The sequence below is a fragment of the Budorcas taxicolor genome, chromosome 10 (assembly GCF_023091745.1).
Source record: "Budorcas taxicolor isolate Tak-1 chromosome 10, Takin1.1, whole genome shotgun sequence".
In the NCBI taxonomy this organism is placed as follows: Eukaryota; Metazoa; Chordata; class Mammalia; order Artiodactyla; family Bovidae; genus Budorcas; species Budorcas taxicolor.
In genome coordinates this window covers 19109201-19127654 of record NC_068919.1, presented here as the reverse complement: position 1 = coordinate 19127654, position 18454 = coordinate 19109201, and the positions used below count along the sequence as shown (strand labels likewise).

The window sequence follows — 18454 nt, the reverse complement described above, 5'->3', positions numbered from 1 at the left end:
GGGAAATAATCTTATTTGCCCCAGCGCCTCCCCTCCCTGGTCCTTGCTGAAGGGCAGGGAGAACAGGTCCATTCTCTGAACCTTGCTAGGTTGAGCCAGAGGTCATGAGAGGTGCCAAGTCATGGGTGGCTATGCCAACATGATGGTGAACCTAGCCTCCAGTCTCCATGTCCTGGGCTCAGCGAGGGCAAAAGGCGTGCAGTAGGGTGGGTGGCTTTGGAAGCCCTCTTGGGGCCCAGAGCTCTGAGTGACTACAGTGGGCCTGTCCCTCTGGAGGGCCCTCTGTTTCTTCCTGCTGTTCCCCAGCCCGTTCCTTTGGCCAGGGTACCTTCTGTTGTGCTCATTTATAAACCATGTGTATTTATGCAGACCTGCTTGCACTGGCAGATGCTTCTCTAATTCCTTGAGAATTTCGTTCAACTATCCTTCAGTTGTTCCACTATGGCATTAAACTTTGAAAATATTTTAAAATAAAAATCTGATTTTTCTAATCCTGTGGTATGGAAAGTTCATTTTTAGGTTTTGATTACTCACTAAAGGTACTCTTACTGACATACTTGGCACCAAGGAGACTGACGGAGCCCAAGTCATTCCCAGAATCCCAAGTACTCTGCAGATCTCATGGGACTCTAGCTAAGCTGACTCATACGTCAGGCGTAAGGGATGGTTTGGATGGCCACAGCACGTAGCACAGCATCCTGCCTTGGCTGGGTGGACACTGGGAATGCTTCCCCATTTCTGCTGGGCAACTCCAAAGCAAGGTCCATGCTTCGAACAGTACTGTGCTCCTGACTCAGGAATTAAAAGTCAAACTCAGAGTGAGAAAACGCCTATGTCTTTTTCTGATATCAAGTCCAGATTTTGGAGGTTAAAGTCCCATTTGGGCGACTTCCCTGGTCTCCACTGGTTAAGAACCTGCTTACCAATGCGGAAGACACCAGTTTGATCTGTGGTCCAGGAAGATCCTACATGCCGCAGAGCTACTAAGCCTAGAACCAGAACTTCTGAAGCCCAAGTGTGCTTAGGGCCTGTGCTTTGCAGCAAGAGATGCCACTGCAATGAGAAGCCTGCACACTGCAAGGAAGAGCAGCCCCCACTTGCAGCAACTAGAGAAAGCCCGTGTGTAGCAGTGAAGACCCAGCATGGCCAAAAAATAAATATTAAATTAAAAAAAATCCAAATTTGGGCGATATCACCTTTCTTTCTCCTTGGGAGGCGCCCCTCCAGTAGTGGTCTGTTCCTTCAGTACATGCTGAGCCAGATTCTGAGCTAGCGCTAGACTAGGTGCCAATGGCAGAGCAGTGACCAGTCAGGCAGTATCGCTGCGTACCCGGTGGCACTTGCCTTCCACATGAACGTGAGTTCCTAGTAAACCGTGAACAAACAAGGTAATTGCACATTCTGACGGAAAGAGACTGATATGAGATACAGTAAAAAGGGAGATAGATTTTTAGATGAGTGGTCAAGAAATGTTCTCTGAGGTGAGATTTAAGTTGCTGCTTAAGGGATGCAGAGGCAGTCATGAAAAGAGCTGGGGAAAGGGTTGGTAACTGTGAAAGGTAGGAAAGAAGGCATGTGTCTCTGAGGAATAGAGACCATCGGCATGAATGTGGAATACGAGTCAGTGGGAGACTGACGTGAAAAGAGGTTGGAGAGGTCAACTCAGTGACAACAAAACAACCTATTTAAAAGTCGATAAGGACCTGAATAGACATTTCAACATCACTGTCACTAAGCTAAGTCACTTCAGTCGTGTCCAACTCTGTGCGAACCCATAGACAGCAGCCCACCAGGCTCCCCCATCCCTGGGATTCTCCAGGCAAGAACACTGGAGTGGGTTGCCATTTCCTTCTCCAATGCATGAAAGTGAAAAGTGAAAGTGAAGTCACTCAGTCGTGTCCGACTCTTAGCAACCCCATGGACTGTAGCCCACCAGGCTCCTCCATCCATGGGATTTTCCAGGCAAGAGTACTGGAGGCACTAGAGAAAAGCAAATAAAAACCACAATTAGATACCACTTCATATCCATCAGGATGGCTACTAGCAACGAAAACAAAAGAATCCCTGAAAGCATTAGTGAGGATGTGGAGAAACTGGAACCCTTATGCACTATTGATAGGAGGGCGAAACGGTGCAGCCACTGTGGCAAACAGCATAGCAGTTCTTCAGAAAATTAAAAGCAGAATTACCCTCTGATCCAGAAATTCCATCTGTGTATATACCCACGAGAACTGAAAATACGAGCTTGAAGAGCTATCTGTACACCCATGTTCATAGCAGTGTTATTCACAATAAGCCAAAAGGTGGAAGCAGCCCAAGGGTCTATTGACAGGTGAATGGATGAACAAAATGTGGTACAGACATGCAATGCAGTATTAGTCAGCCTTCGAAAGGAAGAAACTTGATGTGCACTACAACATAGATGAACCCTGAGGACACTGTGCTTAGTGAAGTAAGTCAATCACAGAAAGACAAGTACTGTATGATTCTACTTGCATGCGGTATGTGTGGCAGTCCAGTTCACAGAAAACAGGAAGCAGAATGGTGGTTGCCAGGAGCTATGGGGAAGGGAAATGGGAGTTATTGTTTAATGTGTACAGAGTTTCAGTTATGCAAGATAAACAGAATTCTCGAGATGGTGATGACCGTTACACAACAATGTGAATGCGAAACTTAAAAATGATTAAGATGATAAATTTTACGTGTATTTTACCACACACACACACAAAATAGGAGGTTGGAGAGGTAGGCAGAAAGGAATTGTGATTTTATACATTCATGGGTATGGCAGCTCAGGTCTGAAAATTTGGAGCTGGTAGAGTCAGTGGTTACTGAAGCCAAGGGCATTCTTTTGTTAGAGGAAGCAACCTGTGGATGTAATATGCAGAAAAATAAGGGCTGAATCTCTGTATGTGATCATACACCTCCTTTTCACTATTTCCAGGGAGTAGTCCATAGCATCATCACAGTTGCGGGCATATCATCTTATATTCTTTAAGTTGGGCTAGCTTTATAAGGGAGAAACAACTGCCTTACACTTGGACAGATGGAGGGAGATATATGTATATATACTAATATGTATATAGATTATTTTATGTGGGAACCTTAGTTTGCATCATGGGCTTTAGTCAGATCAGGGAGAATCGTGGAAGTAGGCAGGAGTTCTTGTGAACAAGACATTCAGGAGTGAGGAGGGCTCTGGGACAACTGCATCCCACCAGAGATATCCTGGGAGTAAGAAAGTGCCCTCACTCCCACTCCTAAGTGTCCAGCCAGCCAGCCCTGGCCCTCTCATCTGGTGGCCGTGACGTCAGGACTCCTATCGAGCTAGGTGAGGTCGTGACCCTGTGCTGCTCCTCTCTCTTAGGAGCTGGACCACAGACTCAGGGCATGCTAGAGTACCAAAGCTCACCTGTCAGCCACAGGCTGGGCCAAGTCAGCTCCCTAGGTGGATCTCGCCCTGAGGGTGCTGAGAGGCCACTGGGGGCCACTAGGTGGCAGCAAAGTCCAGCAGGAACTGGAACCAAGGCGCGAGGGACAGACTTCGCTCTTCTCTCTCAAAGACCCCCCGCTGTCCCCAGGCCCTGACAGTGGCAGCAGGGAAGCTCTTCTCTCTCAAAGGGCCCCCTTGTCCCCAGGCCCTGACAGTGGCAGGAGAGAAGCTGGGCAGGCTCGTGGCCATGTTTCCCTGGCCCCCTCTGGTCCTTTCTTTCCTCTCCACTCTTCTTTCATACCTGGGGCAAAGGCCTGAGGTGACTGAGAGCAAAGCATTCCAGAGGGCTCTGCAGATCTGAAGTCAGGTCAGTGAGAAGGCACAAGTGGCCGGGGTGAAGAACAAGCGTAGGGTGTGTGTGTGTTTGGGGGGGGGGGCCCAGGGGGCAAGTGGGGAACTCAGTGTCCCACAAGGGCCCAGAAACCCCCAGCTTTCATCCTCTTCCCTTGTTGTCAGTAGGGTCTTCTCTTACTCAGGGTGCAGAATTATAAAAACCTTGTGCGATTTCCCTCTTTCTCCTCCTGCCTTCATTTAGAGAGAAGAGGCTGGACCCCAGAGCAGCGAGGATTCGAATTTAACGGTTACGTGGCTCCACAGGCTTTGCTCTCTGAAAGTGAGGGGGAGGGAGGCATTTAAGCCTCTGAAATGATAATCTAGAGAAACCCGAGTTCATCCTCCGTGAGCCTGACCTCCACAGAGCTGAGGAGCACCTGGCGCCCAGCAGGCCCTGCTGGCTGGCCCGCCTTCGCTTGGCAGGGCTCCTTGCCTTCCCGGAATGTGTTCCTTCTTGTTTGCCACTCCGTGCTTGGCCTCGAGCCAAACCTGGGCTGCTCAGAATACTGTGCCCCACTCACTTCTCTTGCAGGATCTGAGACAAGGCCCTTTTCCGCTTGGGGAAAGGCCAGGCCCTGGCTGCAGCCTCATCCTCCTGGTGCTGCCCTGTCTCGGGACATCAGCCTCTCCAATGGTCGAGGGCAGAAGGCAGTGGCACCCCGGCAGAGCAGAGTGGCATATTGACATCTTAGCCTTTTGGCAGCCTTCTAAATTGGGCCAGAGTGGGCAAAGTGCTACTCACAAGCTGTTCGTTAACTTGTTAAATGCAGGAAGGTTGGCTTAGGCTCCGCTTTGGGAGAACGTGACACCCACTGCTCCTGGATTCACTCTGGCGTGAAGGCGTGTTAATTGGTGTAGGATTTCTGATGGAAGCTTTTCTTTGCTGTTAGTTATAAAAGCCAGGCTTGTCTGAATACGTGCTCTTTCCAGGCTGTAGTTAGGTTTAAAAGATGTGTTAAGCACATTCTATGGACCCCTGGATGTATGCTTCTATAGATACCATGATTCTGTAATTTTCTGAGCAACAAAATGGGTACCAGGCCCCACACTGGGTGCTTTTTTATGCTCATCTGAGTCTCACAAGAACCTCTCAATACAACAATATAGTTTTCACAACTTATGCTGTAGAAACGGAGCTCAACGGGACAGAAATACATATGGACCCCGTTGAAGAGTTTACTGAGGATAGCTATGGGACAGTGTAAGACACGTGAGGCCTGATAAGTACAAAAGGGAGTGGTACAGACTGACTCAGTGGCAAGGGGTGTGCTGCCTGTGTGGGATTCAGAGGATGAGCAAGGTTTGATCAGGGAGCTGTGGGGAGAACCCTCACAGGCCGTGCGTTTGGGGGGGCGGTTGGTAACGGCAGTACAAGGATGGTGGTGTGGAGGGTGGTGCTGATGACAGCTTAGGAGGAGAGTTCTGCTGAGGACTGGATACTAAGTGTGCAAAACCTGTCAGCATCTAAATGCCAGGATGAGAAGGACCGACCTGATTTTTTAGGCAATGAAGAGCTTACTGGGGCTACAGGAGTTTACGAGTGATGGATAAATACGGTGGTTTGAGAATGCTGGTTGGGAAATGGAGCACAAGGTCAGAATAGTGAAGTCTGTCAGAATAGACTGTGGTTTCTCAACCTCAGCACTGCTGCCTTTTCGGGCGGCACAGTCCTTTGATGGTGGTGGTGGGGGTAATCCTGTGCCCATTGTAGGGTGTTTGGCCACATCCTTGGCCCACCTGATGCCAGCAGCACTTCCCACTTCCTGCCCCTAGTTGTGACAACCAAAAACAGCTCTAGACATTGCCAAATGTCCCTTGGGGGGCAAAGCGGCCCCCGATTGAGAGTCATTGGTCTAGAAGGCACGAGGTGAGGGCCTGAACCTCAGAATGTTGGCAGGTATTTTCATAACCAACTGCATCAATCTACTGACATTTAGAATAGCTGACAAAAGTAAAATGATTTCCTTGCCACAGGAAATTCATCATCAGTGCCAAAGAACTTAATGGCCTAAGGAAGCTTCAGAAGTAGATCATTCTGCATCTTAGAAACCTCTAGAGGATACACCAAAACTACACAAAATGTGCTCTAGACTCATTAGCAAGAAAGTGGCTGATCTCAGGATTTCTCTCTCTACCCCTCACCCTCAAGTCACATCTCACTCAACTCCACTTTGAATAAGGAATGCCCACCCTGCAGAAGCAAGAGATGTGGGTTTGATCCCCGGGTTGGCAAGATTCCCTGGAGTAAGAAATGGCAACCCACTCCAGTATTCTTGCCTGGAAAATTCCACAAACCGAGGAGCATGACAGGCTACAGTCCATGGGGTCACAAAGAGTCGGACACAACTGACTGCACAATCTGTCCACAGGCAGAGAAGCTACTGATCTGTATTTTGCTAGGCTTGCATTCACCTTTTTAACATTTTTTACTTTGCCAATTGGTAGAGTGGATGGATAGAGCCTGGCCTGCAATGAAGAGCAATGATTTACTAAGATGTATCTCTGTCTAAAGAAGGAATCAGCAAAGATCAACCAAGACCATTGTAAGAACTCTGGCTTTTACTCTGAATGAAATGAGGCAAAGGAGTGAATAATAAGCTCTTATTATAGGGGCCTTAAAAGGATCACCACTGGCTGTGAGGGGGGGAAAGGTGAGAGCAGGGAGGTCAGTTAGGAGACTGTGGGCCATCTCGTTAAGAGGACAGTGGCACTGACTCAGGTGGTAGAAGTAGAGAAGGTGGGAACAGGCAGAGTCTAGATATATTCTGACAAATTAGAGACGGTGAGTAACAGAAACAGTCATAAAGGATACTCACGTTCTATGGTTTGAGAGGGTGGGCAGAATTGCCATCAACTGAGATGGAGAAGGCCATTAGTGGTGCAGTTTTTGGAAGATCAGAAATGTACTATTTAACATGTGAAGTTTGAGATGAGTTTTAGACAGTGAAGTAGGGGGGGTCAGGTGGGTAATAGATATATGGGTCTGGAGTTCAGGAGACAGGTCTGGGAGATATAAGTCTGGGAACTGTCACCATATGGATGGTATTTAACTGCAGAAGACTGGATGAGATCATCAGGGGACTGTGTCTGTGTACAGAGGAAAGTAGGGATGGCTGAGCCCTGGGGCACGCTGTCATCGAGAGATCAGGAAGAGGAGGAGGAACTAGTAAGGGAAACTGATGAGTGCCAGATAAAGCAGGAGGAAACCCAGAAGAGTTTGCTGTTCTGGAAGCTGATTACCATATGGCAAGCAGGGGACTGACAAATGCTGTTAATAAACCAAAATTTTCTTTTCCCGTGGCTCAGTGAAAGTTCTTTTTCATTGGAAGGTAGCCCAGAAATTTCCAACCTGGACAACTCCAAGCAATTTAATGCTTAGGGGTTATTCTTTCAGTACAAAAATGGCCTGAGCCCCATTTCCAACCATTGTGGTCAGTCCTGAGACTCAATTTCTACAAGTTTCCATGATGCAGTCTGGCTGACTGATGTCTCCTGTTCCTTTAGCTTTTGCCCATGATGTGACTCTCCTCATCCTTCACTCCTCCAAATGATCTACCACCAAGAAAATCCAATGTACCCAACCTGCACGGAAGATTGAGAGTTAATGGAAGGCTATGGCACAAGACCAAAAACAACGTCAAATTCAGTGCACATGTGACTGCTTATAAAACGTGACAGCCACGCTCTGTCTCAGGGAACTCCTCACCGGCCACGTCCTCCAGTAGCCCCTGCCTCCTGCCATGTTTCTGGCATGTATCCCATCTCAGTTCTTTTCATCAACCTCCCTCCACTTCTTTCCTAGGCCTCATTCTTTTTCTAGGGCATCCAATGAAAATTCAGATTTCTTTCCTCTTATTATTTGCAGTAACTGATCTCTCTTTGTATCCTCCTGGCCCACTTAGGCTAAACCCAGGGAGCTGACCTTTCTCAATCAAAGAGGTCCATCTAGGCATTTACCTCAAACAAAACAACAAACACTCTCTAGCAATAAATTAGGTGACACTCTTGAAGTCAGAGAGGCTGTATTCAGTTTTTGTTTTTAATAGCAATTTTCTCTTTTGGGTAAATAAAACAGAAAAAAAAACAAAACAAAAACACTACCACTAACAAACCACACAGCAGTGTGCTAGGATGGTTAAGAGCAGAGGTTCTCGAGTCAGCACACCCACATTTAAACCTCATTAAGTTCACCTAGGCAACTGTCAGGCTTTAGTCTTTTCATCTCTAATAGGAGGATAACAGCAGTTTCTACCCTAGAGCTCTATGTGTTAGTTGCTCAGTTGTATCTGACTCTGCGACCCCATGGATTTAGCCCCCAGGCTCCTCTGTCCATGGAATTCTCCAGGCAAGAATACTGGAATGGGTTGTCATTTCCTCCTCCAGGGGATCTTCCCAACCCAGGGATCGAACCCGGGTCTGCTGCACTGCAGGCAGATTCTTTCCTGTCTGAGCCACCAGGGAAGCCCTTTAGAGCTTCATGGTTATTACTGATGTAAATATTCCATTTTAATAATGACCAAGCTTTATGGTTATCATTAAAATGGAATATTTACATCAAATCCTTGTAAGTCCTTGACACATACAAAGAGTTTAATGAATTTCAGTTATTATCTATTAAACTTCAAGAAGTAAACTTAAATGTAAAACCCAATGTTGGTAGAGCTATAAAGAATTAGATATAGGTTTTTCTGATACATTTTTAATGGTACCGTACAGATTCTCCTTTGAGAACGCTTTGGATATCACCATGAAGGGATTATAAATTGCTCATATGCTCTGATGTCTCAGGTTCACTTTTCTATTCCTCAAAGAGGTAGTTTGCAATGAAAAAGTTACTTGTTAAGAGTGCAGCCCTGTTATTCATAACAACATTGGAACTAACCAAAACACGTAATGAGGAAATGGTTAAGAAAATTAAGATCTACTAACTTGATGTTAACTCCAGGTTACCGTTAAACATGAGTAGACACTGATTAAGGGAGGAAATCTGTAAAAAGCAGAATTAAAATACTGCTTATGCATGAATTACAACTATGTAAAATGTGAAAATCTCTAAAAAAAAAAAATCAGCAGATGCATCAGCGCATTACATTTACATGCTGAGTTCCTTCTTTTCTGTCAAGTTGCTTAAGTTTGTCAAACTGTCCCCCTACAATAGCTTGGTCTTATGCAAGCATGAAAAGCTATGTTGATTAACAAGGTATTTTGATTTCTGCTGCAATACCTCGGAAGGATGATGTGTTTTCTGATAAATTGCCTCTATTCAATATATTTGTACTTACTTAGTCAACAAATAACAACCACTGTCCATGTGCCAGGCACTACACTAAGCAGCAGATATTCAATGGCGAGTAGACATGGTCCCTGGTCTCCAGGACTTCCAGTTTAGTGGCAAGAGATATACTGCCAAAAAGTATATGGGATTTGAGCACACTAAAGGGTTCCTGATTCCAGGGTGTTGTTAAGCAAGGGAAGCAAACTAGTCTGGCACACCCGGGAAGATCTCCCTGATGAAGATTACATAGGCGTTTTCCTGCTGAAGAGTATGGGAGAGTTGAGGGGGAGAGAACCGAAGTAGAAAGGCTTTAAGGGGTGAAAAGAAAGTCATGCTGGAGGAACAAAAAGGTCTGCAGGGTTGGGGCACAGTACACGGGCGGGCTACAGTCCAGTGTTGCAGAGTCTGCCAGGACTGAGCGACTCACACACACACAAACACACACACACGCACACACGAGGAAGAGGGGTCTAGGAAGGGGTCAGACTGTGTGGAGCTTTACTAAAGATATTGCCAGCATATGAAATGGACTGGGGGATGAACACGGGGATGTGTGAATACCAGAAGACTACTTAACAAACTATTGTGGCAGTCCAGATGAGACAGATGATGGCCGTCTGGATGAGAGCAGTGGCATTGTGAAATACACGGATTTAAAGCATATTTAAAATGCAGAATAGACATGACAAGGAGACTGGTAGGTATGAAGTGTGTGAGGGATGGACAAGTCAAGGGTGACACCTAGATTTCTGGCTAGAATTGGGTGGTGCACTGGTAACCATTTCCTGAAGTAGGAAATACTGATAGAGCAGATTTGATGGAGAAAGAGGACTTGAGCTTTGGGATTTGGTGGGTTTGAGTTGCCTGTGAAATATGCAAGGGAGAATGTCTAGTTGGCTCTAAGTGGATATTCAGGTAGATGTTCGGGAGAGTTCAGGAGAGGAGGATAGAGTAGAGATGTGCCCAAATCTATCACTGGCCTTGGAAAAATATGGGAGAACCTACGAAGTATGTACAAAATGAGAAAAGGGATTTGGGAATCAAAACCTGAGAATGTACAGCAAGTAAACAAGAAACTGGCAATTAGGACAGAGTGGTCAAAGAAGTACTAGAAAAACTAGATATCACATCAAGTAAAGAAAGAGTTGTTTGACAAGGAGGGTTTCATGTTGCTAGGAGGACTAGTAAAATGAGAACCATTAGTAGTCCTACTGAGAATTTTTGTAGAGTGATGGGAACAGTCTAGATTAAAATGGGTTGAGAGGTGGGCAGGAGGTGAGAAACTTTTGACACTTTTAGATCTGGCTGTAAAGACGAAGAAAGTAAAAGGTCAGTATTTACAGCAGGACACAAGGTCATGCTTTATTTAAAGACAGATTTAATGCATCTATGCATCTAAATGCTGATGCAAAGGAGCCAGTCGAGAGACTCCTGCTGGTGCTGCTGCGTGTGAAGCTGTCTGCGCACAATCCCTGAGCACAGGTGAAGGCATTAACCACAGCTTGGGGGTCACTGCAATAAGAATGAGGAAGGCTCAAAGGTGGGGATAGAAAGACTGGTAGATTCGGTGTCAGGAAAGCTGAAGTTCATGACCGTGCCTATTTTCTCTCTGAAGCTGGAGAGTGTGGGAGGAGGTGAGGGCTTTGCAGGTTTGAGAAATGAAGACTGAGGTAGCAGCTGTGGGGAGCTAGCTCGAGTGTGAGCTGGTGAGGAAAGCATGGCCTAGTGCAGAGAAACATGTCCTAGCTTGCACTCTGTGGGAAAGGTTTTCTTCTAAATACAGGCTGCTCTGTTTTGGTACATGGAGGAAAAAGAGGCAGGCAGTAATTCTTCTTTTTGTCTTTTAGCCCAAACTGCAGGAAGATCCAAGGTTAATTTGTACCTGAATAATGGTAACTCTTGCCTATTACTGACACTTTAGTTGGCTACCACTTCCTTTGACACTCTGACATGTTAGTTTTTCTTACACAAGAAAACTTCGATTGCCTGGGCTGCCGCTCTTGTTCTACTTCCCATCTTTCAGATTCATGACATCTGAAAGTACAATGCAGGGCTTTTAAATGTTTTAGATCAGTACTTCGATGTCAGCAGCTGATCCAAATATGATCTAATATGTAAAACAAATCCAGTTATTATATAGGTTGTCACGTAGCAGTTAATTGAGAAAGACAGTTTCTCATTATTGGTTTCTATAATATACCTGCTGAATTTAGGAGATTCATAAAGCAACACAAAATTATATTTAAAATGTTCAAGCAAGGAGATGTGTTATCATTTTCTGGGAGAGGGAGAAAGGTACAGGCGGATACACTGTGAGGAGATGGAGACCCCGCAGCAGAAATCGTGGCCCTGTCACCTGCAACCACGTGACTGAGCTCCTGTAAGCTTCTTTTCTATAAAATCAGAATAGTAAGGAGAGCAGCCAAGGTGGCCGAGTAGAAAGCCGCTGAGCTCACCTCCTCTCACAAGCACACCCACCAAATCACAACTATTGCACAACAACCATGGCTGAAAAAAATAATGGAAACTGCCAGCAAAGGTCTTCTACAGCTAAAGACATAAGGGAGGAACCACAATGACTTGGGTAGTACGGGTGGACTCATGACATAGTTAAACCCCATATGCCCTGGGCAGGTGATCCACAACCTGGAGAATGCTGCTGCAGAGGTTCTTCTGCAGGAGAGTTCTTAGCCCCACGTCAGGCTCCCCAGCCTGGGAGTCTGGCACTAGAAAACGAGCCCCCTAGCATTTGGCTTTGAGGGCCAGTGGGGCTTAATTATGGAAGCCCTACAGGACTGGGGGAAATAGACTTCAATCTTAAAGGAAGCACACAAAATCTCATGCTTACTGGGACCCAAGGCAAAAGCAAAAATCTGATAGGAACCTAAGCCAGACCTACCTGCTGATCTTGGAGAAGCTCCTGGAGAGGTGTGAGGGTGGCTGTGGCTCACCCAAGGGGTACAGAGAGTGGTGGCAGTAATACTGGGGAACATTCAACCACAAGATCACTCCTGGCAGCTGCCATATTGGCTCATTAGTGCCAAGGCCTGGCCCCACCCATCAGCCTGTAGGCTCTAGTGCTGGGATGACTCAGGCCGAACAACTGGGTGGGGACACGGTCCACCCACCAGCAGACAGGCAGCTTAGAGACTGAAGAGCTCACAGCCACCTCGACATGGCCCTAGACATGGCTCAGCCCACCAGAGGGCCAAGACCCGGCTCCACAAACTGGCCGACAGGCACCAGGAAAGCTGCACAAGCCCTAGACTGGCTCCATCCACCAGGGGGTGGGGCAAGAGAATTACGAGACTGCAGCGCAGGCCAGACTCTACCCTGGGACCAGGTGGGCTCTCCCCCTGCCCACGAGCTGGGCAACACAACCTTCAGGACACTCCAGACTCCACACCCAACTGTGTCAGGAACTGGCGCTTTCCTACCAATGATCTGAAAGCAGCTCTGGGAACTTTGGGCCCTGAAGCCAGACTTCAGGAACCAGTTCCGCTTGCCAGGATCTGGCTTCACCTGCCAGTAGGTGGGCAACAGTCCCAGAGTCTTCAGGACCCCGACTCTGCCCCAGGTCACCTTAGGATTCCATAACTGGCCACCTCAGGACCAGGCCTGTGAAACAACAGGCAGCAGAATTTGCACAAGGCAGGGCGTGGCAACCAGACAGACTAGGGGCATGCCAAACTTAGCAGACAACCTGTATAGTCAGCCTGCCACGACAGACGGGCCCATGCGGACCTGTCAGGAGGACACTCTAGAACATATAGTTTGGGTTATGAGAGGGGAGTGCAGGATACACAGGATGCCTCCTACAGAGGGCTACTTCTCCAAGGTCAGGAAAAGTAAGTAACCTACCACATATACAAAAACATATGCATGGCTGAGTTCCTTCACTGTTCACCTGAAACTATCACGCCATTGTTCATTGGCTATACCCCAATACAAAATAAAGTTTAAACACACACACAAATACAAACAGCAGCTTGGTCAGACAAAAAGAGGCAGCAGAAGAAAATGGTCTAGGTGAAGGAACAAGATAAAAATACAGACATAATAAGTGAAGTGGGGACAGGCCAGAAAGAGTTCAGAGTAATAATTGTAAAGATGATCAAAGAACTATGGAGGAGAAGAGATGCACAGAAAAGTTAGAAGTTTTTAACAAAGAGTCAGAAAATATAAAAGGACAACCAAAGATGAACAACACAATAATTGAGATGAAAAATGCACTACTATTGAAGGAATCAACAGTAGACGAAATGATTCAGAAGAACAGACCGCTGAGCTGGAAGAGAGAGTAGTGGAAATCACTGTTGTTAAACAGAAAAACGAAAAAAAGAATGAAAAGAAATGAGGACAGTTTGAGAGACATCAGGCACACTCATACTTGCATTATAAGGGTCCCAGGAAGAGGAGAGAGAAGCTGCCTGAGAAAATATTTGAAGAGATAATAGCAGAAAACCTCCCTAACCTAGGAAAGGAAAGAGACACCCAAGGCCAGGAAGCAGAGTCCCATAAAGGATTAATCCAGAGAGGAACATACCAAGATGCACTGTAATCAAAATGACAAAAATGAAAGATAAACAGAGAATACTAAAAGCATCAAGGGAAAAGCAACAAACAACATACCAGGGAACTCCCATAAGGCTATAAGCTAATTTTTAGCAGCAATTCTGCAGGCAAGAAAGCAGTGGCATGATATATTTAAGTGCTGAGAGGGAAAACCTACAACCTTATTCAGATTTGCTGGAGAAATTAAAAGCATTATAGATAAGCAAAAGCTAAAAGAATTTAGCACCAATAAACCAGCTTTACAACACATGTTAAAAGAGTTTCTCTAGGCAAAAAAGCCTACATCTAGAAAAAGCTCACTGGTAAAGGCAAACACACAGGAAAGGTAAGAAATCATCCACACACAAAGCTAGTAGGGAGGTTGAAAGATAAAAGTAATAAAATCATCTATATCCACAATAAGCATTTAAAGGATAAACAAAACAATTAGATGTAAAGTATGATATCTAAAACAATAATCATAAGAGGAGGAGAGTACAAATGCAGGCTATTTTAAACGTATTTGAAATTAAGAGACAAGCAACTTAAAACAATCACATATGTAACAGACTGCTACACAAAAAGCTGATGGCAAGAGCAAACCAAAAATCTATACTAGATATACACACAAAAAAAGAAAAAGGAATCCAAATATAACACCAGCGACAGTCACCAAGTCACAAGAGACAACAACAAAAGAAGGGGGAGGGGAAAGGCCTACAAAAACAAATCCAAAACAATGAACAGGACGGCAATAAGAACAGACAGACCTGTAATTGTCTTAAATATAAGCAGACTAAATGCTCCAACCAAAAAACACAGACTGACCAAACGGATACAAAAACAAGACCTGTGTATATGCTGCCCACAAAAGACCCACAGATCTAGAAACACATGCGGACGGACACTGAGGGGATGGAAAAGGGTATTTCACACAAACAGAAATCAAAGGAAAGCCAGAGTAGCAATACTTCCATCAGACAAAATAGACTTTAAAATAAAAGACTGCTACGAGAGACAAAGGATACTACATGTGATCAAGGGATCAATCCAAGGAGATACAACACTTGCAAATATATATGCACCTAACAGAGGAGCACCTCAATATATATGGCAAATATTAACAGAAATAAATCATGAAATCAACAGTAATCCTGTACTTACATCAATGGACAGAGCATCCAGACAGAAAAAGAAACATAGACCTTAAATAACACATTAGACCAGAGGGACTTAATTACAGAGAAGATCAATGAAAACGAAAAGCTGGTTCTTTGAAAAGATAAGCAAAATTGATGAATCTTTAGCCAGACTTATCAAGAAAAAAAAGGGAGAGGACCCAAATTGGTAAAATCAAATCCAATTTCATTTTGCAGATGAGGCTACTGAATCTCAAACCCGCCCGAGACTATAACTGATACTGCTTGGACTGGTCAGAACATTCATGCTCTTTCCCGCACAATGGGATGTAAATTTCTTTAAACATTTTCTTTTCTAAGTGCTGGTAGAAAAAATTTAGTATCAGTAAATAGTCACATGACTGAGAAATTCTACTTTGCCACTTCAATGGAATACTTATTAAACCATACAGTCAATATGGATATAGTAAAAACTAAAGATAAAAATAACAGGATATCTGAAAACAGCATGGTTCAGTGTGGCAATTGCTCAATCCTATTTTGAAAAACCTGCTTAACTACTGAATGTTCTGAAGCTGAACTTTGCACACTGGATCTGACTCTAAAACAAGGGAACACAATACCAACGAAAGATCTTTTTCCTATTACGTACCATGTAACATCGATGGTATATGGTCATGCAGGTGTATGACTTAAACAGGCTGCTATCGAGTAAAATATTACAAGTTAAGACTCTTAAGTCCTGTCATTCACAATGTTAACACAAATGACATGTTCAGACTTTCACAGTAGACTATCCTGTGGTGCAATTTAATCACGCTATGTATCTGGAAAAGGAGACCTTTGGTTTTAATTCATAAGACTGTACTAGTTTCGGTCAAAAAATTTCTTTCTGGGATGAATCTTAGGGAGACAGGAAAGATTGCTCCCACAGGTACTGTTCTAAGACGGAGACAATCTGACATCTAGATATACTTTACACTATCATTATCAGAAAGACAACAACTTTTCCCAGAGAAGACTCCGAGCTTTTCAGTCTCGACTATATGCCTAAGCCAACGGTTACTGAAACAATACTGCCTTATCATTATCTACACTCCTGGCTTCAGCAATTGTGTCCTTTTGCGATTCCTCCCTCCCTATTCCACCTCCATGCCGGATTGCCTGTTGCTAATTTTTTTTTTCCTGCTCCCAGCTTCCATTAGGTATCCCTATCTATTTCAAATATACTGACTTGAAATGAAAATTTTTTTGGTAGCTTTCTCTTTGACTTTTAGTTTCAACTTATGCCTGCTATGTGACCTGTACTTATTTACACTTACTGGGTTTTCCCTTCCTGACTAAAAGGAACTGGGTTATTGCCTCTGTGGTCACTGAGTGGTGAGGTTATTTTGAGCCATGAGGGCTGGGGGCAGGGTTAGGCTAGGAAGGTAGCTGAAATTATAAGTTTTGCAGCTGAAGCTAATCTTTGGCTTTCAAGTCTCATATACATTGTAATCTAATCCTCATTAAGAATAGAATATGTGTATATGACATATCATTTAAATTATTTGAAATAACTGTAAAAACACATCCATAATTTAGAAGGAATAGCACTTCATTTTACTCGTTTCCACATTTCAAAAATTACACTGTCTGCATTTTGAATTAAGTGAAAGAGTTGAGAAAGGTCACTTTTTCTCCTTTGTATCTCAAAAATAAACGAACTTTGACTAAGTTTCAGATGCAAAACAAGAGGTCCACCACAGACATTAATTTTAACAAAGTTATTTAAGAGTCCCCCTTTCTTAAAGGGCTCCAGGAATTAGATGGGTGACTATGGGCTAACACCATCTTCATCAAGTATTGGCAAAGGTTATAGATGGGAAAGCCTTTGCTTGTTGAACGGAAGAGGAGGTATCACAGAACTGAGTAACTGATAAAACTTCAATCTTGAATTAGGTTAGGTCTTGATCTGCTTCCAGCTAGTTGATCTCTTGAAATATGTGGGCTGTGCAGTAAGTCTTCGGTTGCTGTATGATTTTCTTCTTGCTTCTAAATTTCACATATTCTCAATTTGTTTTACAGATCAATCTTTTTCCTTTGGACTAAACCAATGTGGATAAGGGAGCCCAAAAGGGAATTAATCAGTTTGGGTGCGTATTTTGAAGACACTTTCACAGAACATACTGCTCTGAAGTTAGGGTTAAAGTGACACTTTCCGTTAGGATAATGTGGAGGACAACATTCTCTCAGGAGAAAGTAAGCATTCTAAGCTTTCCTCTCCTAGGCATCTTCCCTCAGGCACTGAGACTGCAGCCATCCAATTCATGGGTACAGGCAGAAAGAGACTTCAAAAGTCAAACATATTTCAACAGCTAATTTTTGGCAAGTCTGGCAATGAGATCTTTCCATTCTTCTCTCTTCTTTGTGATGTATGTAGGAGTGAGTAGCTGCAGCAGTGATTCTGGCTGTTGTCTAAAGAAGTTCTGACACAAGGCCTCAGTGTTACATATCACGTACATCCCACAGTCATAGCTGTTTTGTTGAGCAGGGGCTTTCTCTTCCACAAAGGCCAGTTTGTTTCCTTTTCTGCCTAAGAAAGCCTCTAGTTTCTCTGCTACCTGTTTTGCATGGAATGAGTTACTTCCACCATAAGAATCATAATGAAAAAAGCCATTTTTATCTTGCAGATAAACCAACAAGCTCCAGTGGGTTCCCCCAGCTGCGTGGTTGGAATTATCATTGATGGCTAAAAATATAACTCTCTTATTGCGGAGGTCCAAGGGTTCAAGGAACATGTCGATTTCTGCTGGGTTGCCAGTGCATTTGATGAACTGAGTAACTTCGGGGCTGATGAAACAGACTTGGTCAGAGCAGTCATGAAATTGACTGTTGGCAAAGTACTCAAAGGCAAACCCAATAACATGGTCATTGAGCCAGCTTGGAGGATCCAGTAGTGAGACGTCTGATTGCCGCAGTAGACTGTCCATGTAACTCAAGACTACTGGGTCCATCTTGTACTGACCAGAGCTGCTCAGAAATTCCAGAAGCTGAAGGAGAGGCAGAAGACAGTATTTACTGTTGAATACAATACTTGACTGTAAAATGGGGATCATAAATAGCAGTTGCTCTTACAAGGTTTGGGGTAAAGATTAAATATAATTGTAAAGTGTTTAGCAACCATGCATGGTTAAGGATAAACATTAAAAAAAAACACAAAAAAACACATCTAATTTAACAACCAGAATGAAAAATTTGGAAATTCTCCATATGAAATAGTAAGCACAGACTTAAAAATCTCTTAAAATGCTGATATTAGTTAAAATTATAACTGTTCTATCAAACTCTGCATCATTAACCATATATTCGCCCCTTTAATGAATATGCATTATAAGAATGGCAAATTACGTTAAAGATGAATTATCAGAGACCAATTTAAATGTTACTAATTACTAAGAGAAAGAGTTTCCATTTCAACATTAATTTTCAAGAGATAAGATAAAATATTGCTTCCTCACTGCGTGGTAGAAAGTGACAGTGATTAGAGTTGTAGTTAAAAGGAACTGTAATTTCAAGAACAGAAAACAATGGGAGAAATACAAACGAAATTCGCTCCTGGTTCTTCCTAGTTAGTAACATGAATGGCAGTCCTTCCCGTCTTTAACCTCAAGGGGCAAG

At 44.1% G+C, this 18454-nt stretch overlaps 1 protein-coding gene across 2 annotated transcripts in view; it reads right to left on the bottom strand.

The window, feature by feature from the left end:
* Positions 1 to 2490: 2490 nt before the first annotated feature.
* The window catches only part of SENP8 (SUMO peptidase family member, NEDD8 specific), a 32499-nt gene continuing 16535 nt past the window's right edge, over positions 2491 to 18454 (bottom strand). Inside the window, exon 3 of one of the 2 annotated variants that reach the window (XR_008199989.1) lies at positions 2491 to 2558. Coding sequence is in view for 1 of the 2 variants with exons in the window: in XM_052646653.1 (XP_052502613.1) it covers positions 17152 to 17790 (639 nt within the window). In the remaining variant the exon portion in view is untranslated. Of the gene's footprint in view, positions 2559 to 16573; positions 17827 to 18454 lie in introns of those variants that run through there. The other variant, XM_052646653.1, reaches the window with a different exon arrangement.